Here is a 15,378-nt window from a genome sequence, read left to right as displayed (position 1 = left end):
AACTCCTGTGTTCTGTGAGGTAAAATGACTGATTTTACCAATGGAGTCTGGTTGGTTTGGGGAGATTGATATTTGGCTTATATAAAGCAGAAAATATTAAGTATAGTGTACATTTAAACTAATGTTTCAGGCTTTTTTTAGGGGGCTGAAGTATGTTGGTTTTGAGGTGTGCGCGCTGCCATCTACTGTAGATAACCTACGGTCGATAACTAACCCTTTAAGTTAGACAGTCAACTGACATTCTGATATGATCATTTCATCATGATACAATTACACTGAAAATCCATCAACAATAATCTGGAATTGCAACCCAATGTTTCTACTGTTGCTTCAACAGTGCGTTATCGGTGTTCAAGGAAAATATGTGCATTAGTCTATAGCTCTTACTGCAGGTTAACTACAAAATAAAGAACTATCTGAGCACAAAAACTACTTCTACTTAGGTACCAGTTTTCATTTTAATTACTACACAGACATATACTGTACATCTTTCATAAACTGTCTTCTCTCTAAAATAACATTGCTTTTGATGGCTGAATTGAAAGTCTTTCTGATGTGTTTATGATAGCTCAGTCAAGTTCAGAAATGATTTGTTATAATGTGACCTCTGGAATAATTCAGTAAAATGAAAGTTGTGGAAGAAAAGTTTTCTCCTCTTTACCCTTCTTTTCAGGGGTCCTAGGCGAGACGATTTGGCATCAGGCGCCAAGTACGACAGCCAGAGTCCGGTCGCCACATGCATAATGAAGCAGACAGAGTCGCCGTACTTGATCTCTGGCACTCCCATGCCGTCGATGTCCCTCTTCGGGCCAAAGTCGCCCTTTTCCTGTTGTGTTGACATTGAGAGGCGCATACCCACATTACCAAACATTGTGTGAGAAAAACAGCACACACACACACACCAAAACAGAAACCCACAGACATTGAAATATGACAAACAAAGATATATTATGATTAGATGTAATCAAAGAGGCAGGTTGAGGAGAGTGCATTCATTGCCCTGCCAGGAGGTGGCTGCTGGCCTCATTAGCTCTGCTACAATTCTGCCTCAGCAGAGATGGAGCGATGCAGCTGATTGTAGTCGACAGCACGTAGCGGGGAACATATTAATGCCAATGTTCAACATGGCAAAGCATTGACCTTTTTACATACAGGAGCTGACTGGCACTAGGTGGTGTGTACAATGGGTAGAGGGAGAGAAGGACAAGAAGTATATACAAAACAAGAGAGTTTCTGTCTTTATTTATTCTTCCAAAGAAGCATGAATCTCGTGTAATCCCCAAAAGCCTGCAGGTCCTGCAGGAATAATGATTACTGAGGGCAATTACACTATGTTGTCAGGACAGGGAAAATTAAAGCCTCTGAAGTGGACAACTCTCAGGAGGATTTCATGTTGTACCTATTGTAGATAAAAGGATATCCACAGGGACACAATGGTACTCTGTGAAGGTGACTCATGTCAATGTGCTGTTTATGTGGCAGATGCCATCTCAACACAGGATAATTAAGTAAGAAAAATTACGCAACAGACAGTAAATCCAGGAAATCAGCTATAGATATTCGGACAATGCAATTATTGCTTTAGTTAGCTTTAAAACAGGATTGGAATCAAAGTGTTTGGATCACAGTGGGACAGCAAGAAATAAAACTGCTGACAATGAGATAATCTTCCTCTGGTGTCAACTTCTTCATCCAAAACTGCAGAATTTACAAGCAAATAACACATCTGAGCAAAGCTGAACAAACATCACTGAAAACCTGCTATCAGTTTGAATTTCAAGTAAGCCATGTGCTCTATTATCTGGGTTATTTTTGGCAGGAGGACTATTTTTGGAGCTCACGTTATTAAAACAAAAGAACTGAAGAGCCTTCAGATTCAGAGAGAGTTCAAAACAAAGTATGGGATAAAATCGGGTGGGTAATTGAAGGATAGAAATAAGCCAAGGCATATAAAAGAATACAAATTAGGTACCCTGAAAATCCTCTCAATGCAACACAGTGAATCTTCATATACCGTAGTGCTACATTTCTTTTGTCTTAGTCACTGAAAATAGCAACATCCCGGAAGCCAGTGGACAACATGAATGTTTGCTCCAACATTTACAGTGCTGTCTACTCAGCAACTGCGAAAAGGTCAATTTCTTGTGGCGAGCCATGAGCTCATTAAGAGCTTACAGACCAATCTCGGGAGCCTTTGATGAGGGAGTCAGGGAAAGATATTTTGAGGCCTCTTTTAATGAGGTACGTTGACTGAGAACATTTATTTACATCAACACCCAAGGCAGCTTTCACATGGTGTAGCTGCCTTGCTCAAGGGGCGCATCAGAGCTAGTTGTAAAAATAGAATAAATAAATTATGCTTATGTAGGGATAGTGAGCACTGACCTTGGAGGGCCTGAAGCAGAAGGCAGTGGCCATGGTGTCAGACTTCTGTCTGTCTTGCAGGACCAGTCCACGGTCCTCAGTCAGGGCCAGGTAATGACCAGTAGAGAGGTGGCGTAGTCGGAAGGCCTGACCCCAGCGAATGTGGCTACCGCTCCAGCTAAACACAGAGAACCGGTGTCACAAACTATGAATTCAACACTGGAAACCTCACATGGCTTATTTTTTTTTTACCTTTATTTTGCAATTGACAGGTGCTGGGTACACTGACAATAATATCAGACTTTTCTGGCTTTTTAATAAGTCCCACCCCTTTTGCTATGTACTCCAATAACAAATGAGAAAGCTTGGACATGGTGGAACCTTGGCCAGCTTCCTCCTTTCCTGTTTTCTGTACATAATTTTTTTTCCCCCCAGAATGGCAGAGATATGTTCCACCCTACTCTGCCTCTGACTGACCTACTCTGATCGTCTTAACCTACCCAATCACACTCCTCATGCCTAAACCTACCCTAAATTACTGAACTCAAATGACCCAAACCATTGAAGGCAACAAGCACTAATCAATCAGAGTCAGAGTAGCGTAGTAGAGCCAGAGTAAGGTAATGATTTTGCCATCCTGGGAAAAAACATTTTGCTTCCTGTACTTTGATATGTTATGTGCTAGGCTCACAAATGTTAAACAGAAAACCCCATTTTGAACATCGTAAAAGATGTTGCTGGAGAATATATGTGTGTGTGTGTGTGTGTGCGCGTGTGTGTGTGTGTGTGTGCACATACATACATATATATATATATATATATATATATACATATATATATATATATATATATATATATATATATATATATATATATATATATATATATATATATACATATATATATATATATATATATATATATATATATATATATATATATATATATATATATATACACACACACACATATGTATATATATTAGGGCTGTGAAAATTAATGCATTAATAACGTTGCACAATTAATGCATGTTCTGTTATATTGGCCTGACCATTAGTTTGAGTCAGAAGCAAGTTTCTGTCACCCGACAATGTAAGGGCTTGTCTGTTCAGGCACAGACAAGCCTACACATTGCCGGTACAGAAGGACATGAAGAAGAGAGTGCTGATCAAGCTGGAGCTCCATTTGAGAGGGAGAAAATATGCGAATATGGACAGATGTGTTGACTTGATACAAAAACTTTTTATGATCATGAATCACACTTCTGTGGTGCGTATTTTTTTTTACTCCAAGACCGATTTGTGTACTTTTAAATATTTAATGACTTCCTGATAATTGATCACAACTGCACAGGAGTAGTGACAAGCTGCAGAGAGGAGGGAGGGAGAGGAACAAGTGTGTGAAGTGCCAACCGTTATAAAAATTGATGATGAATGCTGTTGTTACTGTACAGTTCTGTGGTTTAAACACTACAGATTAAAATACCTCTCACTGTAAAGGCCAAAACAGATGCTTGTCTCCTCCATAAAACATTTGTCACTGTGCTGCATTACTGTAAGTCATGATGAAGAGTCCAGACTCTGTCTCTCTTCTTCATCTTCTCTGTGTGTCGGTGTTCCGTTTGCTGTCTGCTGTTGTCTAAAACATCCCCACTGATGTAAACTGTCAGAGTGACACTGATGTGAATGATCCTGCTGCCTTAATACAAAAACATCAATATCGCACACTGTTTCATCATTATATAGACTGAGCTGCATAAAGGTGAGGATTTTTCTGCTCAGAAGACAATATATTAATAAATACATAAACTATTATTAAAAATAATAATACTAATGAAACAAATATGCACATAAATAGTAATCTTTTCCTAAAATTCTGCTGGTTCTGCAGTGCTGGAATTTTAAATCTGAAGTCTGCAGTTCTAAAGAAGATTCAATTGACTTCTCTATTGTAATATAATGTATCTATGTTAACTAAACTTTCAAAGCCATGAATGCTGACTTAAGACACCAATGATATATACTTATTTACGTGTTGACCAGAATTCCATTTTTTCTATTTAAAGTAAAATAGACTGCACTATTTCACTTTGCTTTGCAGATTAAATCACCAAATAACAATTTTCTAAATGTTTGTAAAACCAGTCTGCAAGTGGAATGAGAATGTCAACAGAGAAAGAGATACAGTTGAACTTTCAATACTGTCAGTGGAGCTTAACTTTCTCTATATGGACGATACAGTGTGGAACACACTGTTCAAAATTCCTCCCTATGCTGAGAGGAGAACATATGCCTTAATAGATGCACCTGCGCCATTTCAAAGTGTACAGACTCTGACAGGCAGTCCCAGTGAGAGCAGCCAGACGATGTGACTGGAGGAAAATTGCGTGGGTGGCCCGTTAAAGAAAGGAAAGAGAGGAAGAGGAAGGAGGGTGATAGACAGTGAAAGAGACATAGATTGAAAGGGATGGTAAACAGAACCTCACCTTCTGAAGGACTTTGCCAACTAATTGGTGGTGACAGTTCAGAGTAGAGGGAGGTGAAGTTTATTTATAACCTACAGAATCTGTAGTAGCTGTGACATTTGTTCATAAAGCACCAATTCTTTCTATTCTTCATAAAAAAGATGCAGCTCAAATAAAACAACTCCTCTATGTTTTTCTGAGAGAAATCTGAGTCAGGGTTTGGTTTATTCACAGTGTGTGTATTTGGGTCTTGTCTCACCTGATCCTGAGAGGCTCCAGTCTCCAAAGTGAGCGGGCCTTTGATGCTCCCTTACCCGCCTCATAGTTGACTATCCTAAGGGCACACAGACACAAGTGGTGACTTCTGTTATTTCTGAGTCTTCCAAGTCACACTGGGAATAAAAAAACTGAAGAGTTTCGGCTACTGTTAAACATACATACACAGGGAATACCATTAATGTTAATTATGTCTTGCTACTCAAGCATCTGAACAAACAATTCTTCCAAGTGATATAATATTTCACAAATCAATAGATATAAATCTATTTTTAAATTCTGCATGTGATATGCTGAAGCTACTTGTTCCAGCCAAGCATCCACTAGCAATAACCTGATAATAATGAGGTCATATAGGTTGATGTTTTCACAATATTTTAGGCAACTATCAGTGAAATAGCTTAAAAATCACATTAAAATTCTTGGACAAAATTACCACATTAGAATGCTGAAATTCATCCTTCCTTAGGTTCCAAATATTCCCTCTTGTTTCGAGGTAATAGTGCACAAATTTTATGTTTAAAGCTGTGACTTGTTATTTGGAAACACGTGTCGTAGTTTCTGTGCATTAACTATACATCAGGGCTGCAAAATGCTAAATGACCTGTTTCTATTTTATTTCATGGTAATATGAGATTGAACCAAACAACAAGAGACATTATTGAGCACTAGTGTAAAGTATTACCCTCAGATTTCACCTAGAATTATCCCAGAAAAGGACACCTAAAACTGAGTGGAAACTAAAACGGTTCTGAATCACAATTCACACACAATACAAAAAGGGGAAACTTGAATACCAATTCAACTGGAATGAAGGACAAGAAAGATTTTTCTTACTGTGCGGGTATCTCGAGGTGCATAACTACACAATTTCTTTGTTTCACATTGTTATACACATTCATATGCATGATCTCAAAATTTTATTTTGCTGGCAAACAAGCACTTTGATCAAACAGCCCCAAATAACTATCGCAGAAAAGTGTTAAAGGGCCATTGATCAAATTTCTTCATCATCATCCTCGAAAACTACTTTTTCAATTGGCTTCAAAGATTTTATACATTCTGTGGTCACAAGACAACTTGGACATTCACTAAGTTTACTTAAATTACTGAGCTACTAACCTCTGCTCCTCCTCACTCTTGTCTGCTCCCGGGATGGTCAAGCTCTCATCATGACCATGACAAAGACGCATCACATGTCCACCAATCAAATACCCTAACAATCACAAAAACAACAAGATTGAAGATGTCATGGAAACAGTTAAAGACTTCAACATCAAAAACCCTTGTGCAAATATCATAATGTGAATAATATTAAACTTTGATTAATTTTTCCTCATTGACTTCAGACTGAACTTGTCCACAAGAGTATTAGACACAAGACAGACATACTATATGTAATGTAATGTATTTAACTGTCTTTGGAAAAGCGGCCACTGTTTTTGTGGTTGCTGGGATTGTGAACTTGCCTACAGCCATGTTGCCTGAAGAGCAGGTAGGCTGGATATTCCACAGGGTCTGCATAAAGGAGGCGTCCACCTGGCTGTTGCCATTAGCAATAGAGAGATGCTGCAAGAGAGAAGCAGGTTATACAGGTAACATAGCTGACCATAAGATATTTGACCAGCTAGAGAAGTGGGTGGGACTCTGCCACTGTGCTAAATTTTTTTAAACGTTATTTACAAGACAGGGATTAATTAGTGTCAAATTGGTAATTATGAATCTGAGTGAAGAAAAATCTTGTGTTCCTCAAGTGGTCAATTCTTGGGCCTCTTCTATTAAACATCTACATGCTTTTTCTTGCTCAGATTATAGAATATTATAACATCTCCTACCATACTTATGCAGATGATACACAACTCTACCTAACAGTGTCACCACATGATTATAGTCCCCTATATTTTGCTGAATAAGTGCACTGAAGAAATCAATAAGTGGATGTGCCATACTTTTCTATACCTGAAAAAAAAAAATCAGTGCTCACCTTGAAACCATGACACTAAAATATACAAATCAAGCCAGAAATATTGGTGTAATGATAGACAATTCAACAGTCACAAAGAGACAATTACTAAATCAAGCTACTACCACCTTAAAACATAGCAAGAATTAAAGGATTTCTGTCTAAACAAGACACAGAAAAACTTGTCCATGCTTTTATTTTCATTAGGCTGGACTATTGTAATGGTGTCTTCACAGGTCTTGCTACAAAAAAAGAAAATCAAACAGCTCCAGCTCGTCCAGAACTCTGCTGCCAGAGTCCTCACTAACTCCAAGAAAGGGAAGCACATTACACCAGCGCATAAATCACTGCTCTGGCTTCCTGTGTGTCAAAAGATAGATTTTTAAAATCCTATTACTAGTTTATAAAGCACTAAAGGGTCTCAGACCTAAATGCATTTCCGATTTTCTTTCACATTACTAGGCATCCAGACCGCTCAGGTCATCTGGAAAAGGTTTACTCAGTGTTCCCAGGATCTAAACCAAGCAAGGTGAAGCAGCTTTTAGTTTATATGCTCCCCACCTGTGAAACAAACTTCCTGAATACCTGAGGTCTGCTGAAACTGTCAGTTCATTTAAATCAGGGCTTAAAATATTATTGTTTACTGCAGCTTTTCAATAAAGTAGATACATAACTTCCTGTCCAAGTAATCTGTAGCTATTGTTTTGTTTTTTTATTTGGTTGCTTTAGTTCTTTGTTTATTTTGTCTTTTAAAAAGATTTCCTGTAATGTTTTAACTATTTACTGGGTTGCTTTTGCCTTTTGTTTTTATGGTCTTTTAAGTGCAATTTTAATGTTCTCTTAATGTTTTATTTTAATATTTTGATGCTCCTGTAAAGCCCTTTGAATTGCCTTGTATCTGAACGGTGTTATAAAAATAAGTTTTCCTTGCCTTGCCTATACTTGGCTTTGCTTTAGACAGAAGAAGAGTGCCAGTAAGTAGCTGTGTTATCAAGAGGGAAACATAGACAAACACTGAGATTCAGCAGTACTGCACAGAGGGTGGAGATGCCCCAGTGTTGGGATTGAAAAGGCTAAAACTACTTTGTCTCTCCCCTCTGGAGGTGCCAAACAGTGTAATAACGCTGTGGGCTAAAGAGCAGTGCTGCATCAGTGTTTCTCTATGCAGCAATGTCCAGATAATCCTCTACAATAATTCCTTCCAGTAGAAACACTTGGAGTGGCTCCCATTTCCCTAAAGGCAGGATTCAGAGGAGAGTGAAGGCTTGAAATGATCCTAGCCTTCAGCTACATCCTCCTAGCCACATGTAAATGTGGTACATCGAGTTCTCTCTCACTGAACTCCCCTGGAAATTATGTATTTCTCTGCTCTTACATTACAGTTTGGTCAGTAACCCAGACGTGCATCCCTCTTCAACCAATTTATTTTAGAAGTAGAACTAGAAGCTAGTTTTTTATTTTCACAAGCCTATAATTGATTGACCACAACTGACCATTTTGAGACAAAAAAATCAGGAGAAGTCGTGAGTTTTGTTGCATTGTTTATGTTCAGTACCTCCAACATGGCCAACCTCCAGATGACATGCTGTGAAATCACTCTATATAACATCCACATAGTGTTTTAATTAGTCTGTCTTGGTGTTTCCAAAATGTACCTTGTACCCAGTATTTCAGTGCAACCCTCCCTATGTGCTGACTGACGATATGGATAGATGGAGTCCCTTGCATAAAAATATTGCATACCAGTGTATTGATTCTGTCAATCTTCCTGCACTAGCTCTCCCTAACATGATTTTTTTTTTATTGTCCTGACATTTGGGCACCAGGATTGAACACCAGATGCAGAGCAAAGGGAAATCACTGAAACAATTCAGCCTAACTGGACACTAAGTCACACAGCAAAACCTACATCCTAAAAAGACTTCGTCACAACCTCTATGATTGTTCACAGTAATGGGGCACTGGTTGCTTTTTGCCTGAATTTCTGATGTGTGTCATTCTTCACAAGCTGAGGTTCTGTCAGGCTGAATCAGGTGAAGATTTCCCATCGGAGGAGATGAAAGTCTGGGCCTTTGCCAGTTTTGCTTTAATTGCACATTTCCCTCCCTAAAGGATTGAAGCAGCCACTAGAAGCCAGTGCTGCTCATTCTCCTATGCGTGGCACGTCGCTGTCCCTCCTTTCCATTTCTCTCTCTGCCTCATCCTCTCTCTCTCAGTCTCCATCTCAAAACCTCCCTCTCTTCTCTCTTTACCTGGTAAGTTAATTGAGGTCGGGTGTATAGCTCTGCATGAGTTAGACAGCATTAACTCTGAGCTCATCAATTAGACGAATGCCTTCCAAAAAAATTATTTTTAAAAAGAAATGCACAGGAGGGCTTTACAAGTAATCAGATTTCCATTACAGATAGTGGTGTAGAGTTTAAAGGTTTCCCCTTGAATTGCCTTGTCACTCTGAAGTTGGCTGGAGTGAGACGGGTATCAGAGCTATCCGACGGCTATGAAACTTTCCAAAGTGCCTTTTTGGGACAGACAGTGAACCAAAGCAGATAACTCCAGCTATGTGGGGTGCATAATCTCCAAAATGTGGTGCATTGTCTGCCTCTAAACTCTTGCTAGTTCAGAGGCAGACAATTCTGTTCTGACATAAAAACATTTGGCAGAGAAATAAGCAAGCCCCCAAAACAACAGCAGAGAAAATATGAATGAACTGAGATCTGACAAACAAACCAGACAGAGGAAAATGGGATGATACAGCATGCATCAGAAACATGAGACTCTATCTGATGTATAGAGACTGTCTGAAATATTGTAAATATTCATGACAGAAAAACCTCTTATCTGGAGATGAGAAACTGAGCAGAGGCCTGCTAATCTGATGAGAATAGTTAGAGATACAATTAGCCAATCGTCTTTTAAAACCGCATCTTCTTTCTAGTGCGTGATGACGTTTTTAATATGATTCTCTATTGATAATACTCAACTGTAACACTGTCTCCCACTTGAAGAACAGTATTTGGTTAATGGTACAAACATCAATAAATGCTAACTGACTAAGGCCGGTCTTTATGTACATCATATTTAGGATTTAACATAAAATTAATATAATTTTAAATAATTAGTAGTAGAAGTAACAATAAGCACTGGCAACTTTTTTCTGAATTTTTTATGAGGCTTCATTACTTTTTGTGAGTGTTTGTTTTTAGATATTTTTGGATATTGATATTATTTATGTACGTTTTAATTATAGCTCATTTTAATTCCAATTTTTTCCCCCCATTTTTTTAACCTTTGATTGTTTTAGCTTCACGATTAACAGTGGGGTCCTCTGCTACTTTTTGTTGGTGCATTTAATGACCTGGTAAGCAAACTAATGCTGCAGTTGCATGGGTAAATGAAGTCTTATGTAGTTGAAGTAAGTGAATTCTACCAAAATTAAGAATCCAAGCATCTTCTATTCAAAAAAGTACATTTATCTATTTGTGCTAAACCTCTATGGCTCGTTATCCAGTGACTCCAATTAAAAAAAGGTTTCTTTAAAGGTGCACTGTGGAGTTTTTGACTACTAGTGTGGGTGATGGGTTATATTTTTATGAGGGGGGGGTCACTGTTTATTTGTTCTTGAGCGTGCACAGAAGCACACAGGTGATGCTATACACATTCCTGCCAATGATTTCCTACTATTCCACTGACTGATTACTAGGTTATAAAATTGTCCAAATTTAAATTTTGCAAATGATTTATGAAGGAGAAGGATATACATATTTAGTTCTGATGACTACTACTGAACATCTAAACAGAAAATTAATTCACAAAAGAAAACTCTACAGGGCACCTTTAAGTTTCTCATTTTCTTCTCAGTTACAGGTGGATTGGAGATTCTGGACTTGACCTACCAGGTATCTCTCTGTCGACACGCTGACAAGGATCAGGTCATCTCCGATCCGGACTTTCTCCCCCTCAGATCTCTGCTTGGATGCAGGATGGATGGTCCACCAGCAGGCCTCTCCTATTGACACAAACACACAAAAACATGAGTCACATATTGATGATAAAGTGGAATACGTACAAACATACATTTGGGCAGGTCTATTGTCACAGTCATACACGTGCTATTAGATAATCCTGACTCCTCTGATTGTCTACTTTGAGTGGTGAAAATCATTAAAATAAGGAGGAAGAATGAAGTAGCCACTGAAATATCGTTTCCACTTGATAAATGGCCTGAAGCATTTCTGTAGTTCATGTGTCAAATGTAGCAGAGAACACAGTTACAGAATTTCTCCCATGGCTATTGATTCAATGTCAAGGTTAGGTCGACCTGAAATGGCTACTCAGGAGGACTGAATTCCATTAAAAAAGCAGTAAAAAGCCAAGTGAACTCTGTAAAGAGCCTGTTAGTCATATTGTACCTATTGAATCTTCTTGCAGTCCCACATCAAATGACAGCTTGTCCGTCAGAGACCTTGATGTCTTCAAACAGGTCAGGTACTGGCGAGTGAAAAATGAATTAGGTCAAAGAAAACACCAAGACAAGCTGACAGTGAAAATCAGCTTTTGTTCAAATGTCTAATAAAAATGATAACATTGTTTATTTGTGAATTAAAAAATAAAAACTTTAGGACTTAGACATATATATAATGTATAAAACAAATAGTTTTTTTTTTGATTAGTCAATAGGAGTGGGTACCAAAACGATGTGCTGATGTGGCACTGTTTTTTTAAGACTACTATCTACTGGCCCAAATCCCAACGAAGATTTCACTGCCTCGTTTCCAGAACAGAAGCATCACATATGTGCCTTCATATGTTAACATTTTTGTCTGGAACACCAGGATGTGCAGCCAATGTTCAAAGCTTTTTTTGTTTTGAATATTGGGTCAAGGCACCATTTTGCTACCAGTGCCATTTTAAAAGAATCATGTTAGCACCAGTACCAGAAAAAAAACCTATTAGCCAATTGAGAAAATTAATAAGCAACAATTTATTCACTAATCTTGTCATGTTGTCAGATACCAAACAGTTAGCAGTTAGATTTTTTGGCTTCTCAAATGTGAAGAGCTATAGGGGTTTTTTGTTTCATCTAGTTGTAAATTGAATTCCTCTGTTTTTTTTTAACTGTTATTCTGACAAATAAATGTCATCCAGAGGTGGGGCAAAGTCACTGATTTGCAAGTCACAAGTCTCAAGTCTTTGCACTCAAGTCCCAAGCCGATACAGGTAATAAGTCAAGTCCCAAGTCCTAAACTTTGAGGTTGGTGGTATCAAGTATTTTCGACTCAAAAGGCTTAAGTCCAAATTAAATAATGTGTCATTGATGTAAAAAGTCTAAACAAGTCGCAAGTCTTTTTTGATTTTGTCAAGTTGAGTTGGACAATCATTGCTGGCACTCACCATATCACTGAAAGAGTGACGAAGGAGGATGGCGTGACCATAGAGCAGGGTCCGGTGTCCACCCCCCTGACCCGCCTGCCAGGAAATACACAAGTTTCAGATTATCATCATGTCATCATATAGCATCCTTGACCTCTGGATGCAGTCAGGTTTGACAAATCACATCTACAGTGTAAGTTAGTAAACTATATTTCAGATATTAAGTTAACAGTTTCTTCTGCTTTTAACCCTGTGTGGGATTGAATGGATAAAATATCTTCAACTCTGGACCTCCATTCCAAGTGCAGGCAGGAAACAGACAAAGAGAGAGAAGGGGGAACACACAAAACTACACACAGTCAAACAAACCAACAAACACAAACATGTACAGTACCACACTCATTAGACAGCTTGCCCATTCTTGTGACAGACAAGAATAATTGTGATACACTGTACAGTAGCACAATGGCTGAGGAAATGTGAGGAAACAGTTGAGCAAAAAAGAATAAAGATATGATTTCTTCTCCACCACTGGGGTGAATAAAGAAAAATGTACTTACCTTTTTAATCAACCTCTAGCGGCAGAAGAAAAAAAGAGAAGGTGCCATAAGAGACGACATCTTTGTATAAACTATTCTGATCAGGTTTAAGCATTGCAAGCTGGATAAACATTAAAAAATTTAGAACAGGCCTAGAGCAGTAAGGAATCAGTTCATACATTTCAATACATTTCTGACAAGATTGTTTTTTTTTTATTCAGTTTAAACTTTGGATTAATGGTAAAAATTCAAGGGCAGTTCGAGTTGTACCTATTTTTCATACATATTTCTCATCGTCTCAGTGGAAATTTCTACTATTTAGGCTTTGCAGACACTCTATTCTCACCTACAGTTAATTTAAGAGTGTCCAGTCTTTTGACAGGGTTTCTGCAGGTTTCAACAAGTTATATTTAAGACATTTTATGACCTTTTTAAGACCTTTATGAATGCCATTTCAAGATCTACTTCACTTCTATACTGGCAAAAAAAAAAGAAAAAAAATAGAAGAGAAGAATAATCAGGGTCCATGCTGGTTTCGTTTTGTAGTTGCTACACTGAGATATGATTTCATATTGATCAAAGACATTTTAAGACAGTTTAAGGCTTAAAACTCAGATAACTGGATTTAAGATTTTCTTTTAGATTTTTTTTTTGAAGACTTGCAGAAACCCTGTCTGAGGTGGCAAATGATATCTTATCTCTTCATATAAACAGCTGGGACCAAGTCCAGGGCTGGGACTGAGACTGTACTAACTAGTGTGATGCACACTACAGTGTTTATCCAACAAGCAATACAGGGAAGCGATCCTCTTTCTTGTCCAGTTGTCAGTGTTAATTTGTGTGTTTGCTCGTGGGGTCACATTTACACTGACCTGCAGGGAACTCCCAACTGTCCCCTGAATACGACCCCGAGCTAATTCTCTTTTGGCTACCAAGTCTCTCCCAGATGACAGACAAAAAAGGAAACAGGGTTCGATCAAAAGAAAAATGGGAAGAGTATCCAGCAACAGCTGGGAGTTAGGGAGGGGGTACAGAGAGAGAGAGCCAGCCTGTATTTCAGGCCTGCTGTCGTGCTGACACATCACTGCCAGGAACTGTGACCTTTGGTTTGCTGCCCCTTTCAGTTTTAAATACTGTATGTTAAACAGCCTTCTACTGGGAGTGCATTTGAGTTAGAAACAAAGACAGAGATGTTTATGTGGGTGTGTTGGCAAGCACGTTGTGTATGAATGGAGAGTAAATTGTGTTTTAAATTAGAGTTGGGGAATTATATCTATATTGTGACATAAGACCAGATATCGTCTTCGGACAGCATTACATCATTATATGGCATAAGTGTCTTTTCCTGGTTTTAAAGGCTTCAGAGGCTTAACAGACTTTCCTACCTGTTATATTCGTCTTGAATATGAATAATACGAATATTACTTATCAAAAATATTATTGTGTTAATATTTTGCTGAAGAACCAATAGCCATTCATACAATATTGTTGTGATATTAAGGTATCTGTTCAATAACATTACAATATTTGATTTAGTTCGTAATTGCTCATCCAACTGTTGGGCAATTTAGCCTACAGCAATGTAGCATATTTTATAAGATCATCAATGTCTACATTATGTTATTCTAGATAAAATGTGCATATCAAGATATAGACTATACTGTATATTGTGGCATATTCATATCAAGATAATTAAATAAATATTGCATTATATATTTTGCAGTTTAATGGCTCACAGGTCAACATCTCATGTCATGAAGACATCACTACACACTATGGCTGAACAATTCATCGTAATTTCATTTAAATCACAACATGGCCTACAGCAATTTTAAATCACAGGAGACAATATTTTTTTTAAAGGCAGAATGTACGTCAGAATTCTGTTTTAAATTAAATACTGTTGTGGTGCAAAGATGTCCTGGCCTATCATCATATTCTACAGACTTAGGTTTTTCAATGAAAATGAGAAGAATGATGTAAATGTTATATTTCCCTCTGAACACTGCAACTCATATCACAATTGCAATTTCAGTCAAAATAGCAATCACAATCTGATCTTTTTTAATAATCTGTCAGCCCTACTAGACACCAAAGTCATCAGTCGTTCCATTAATTGCTGTCTCTGACATGCCAGGCCAACAGATTTATCTTTAGATTTAGCCCTGGTGAGGATATATAGCTGTAGTGGATAGCTTTGCTTTAAAATACACCCATCATATATGCAAAGGTTGAGAAAACAAAACCACCAGAAGACAGTAAAATTACTGTAAACGTCTCTGCAACAATTAATGACAATTTAATGATGGCTGAATCCCACACTGTTGCCAGCTAGGTGTAAGAAACACCTAGCTAAAAATAGGTGTAACACTACCTAATAAACTTTCTGTCCACTTCTTCAT

The 15,378-nt window shown here is 37.9% G+C and overlaps 1 protein-coding gene across 2 annotated transcripts in view; it reads right to left on the bottom strand.

The window, feature by feature from the left end:
- ryr3 (ryanodine receptor 3) overlaps positions 1–15,378 on the bottom strand; it is a 151,673-nt gene that overhangs the window by 96,446 nt on the left and 39,849 nt on the right. For both annotated transcript variants that reach the window (XM_084738176.1, XM_084738177.1), the window contains exons 5-12: positions 12,459–12,533; positions 11,477–11,555; positions 10,961–11,073; positions 6,574–6,673; positions 6,227–6,320; positions 5,088–5,162; positions 2,386–2,542; positions 662–826 (exon numbers count right to left, since the gene is read on the bottom strand). In XM_084738176.1, the coding sequence (XP_084594302.1) occupies positions 662–826; positions 2,386–2,542; positions 5,088–5,162; positions 6,227–6,320; positions 6,574–6,673; positions 10,961–11,073; positions 11,477–11,555; positions 12,459–12,533 (858 nt within the window). The remainder of the gene's footprint in view (positions 1–661; positions 827–2,385; positions 2,543–5,087; positions 5,163–6,226; positions 6,321–6,573; positions 6,674–10,960; positions 11,074–11,476; positions 11,556–12,458; positions 12,534–15,378) is intronic.

The sequence above is a fragment of the Lutjanus erythropterus genome, chromosome 15 (genome assembly GCF_056507025.1).
Source record: "Lutjanus erythropterus isolate fLutEry1 chromosome 15, fLutEry1.hap2, whole genome shotgun sequence".
NCBI lineage: Eukaryota > Metazoa > Chordata > Actinopteri > Lutjaniformes > Lutjanidae > Lutjanus > Lutjanus erythropterus.
Note: the sequence above shows the minus strand (reverse complement) of the source record. Positions and strands in the feature narration are given on the sequence as shown.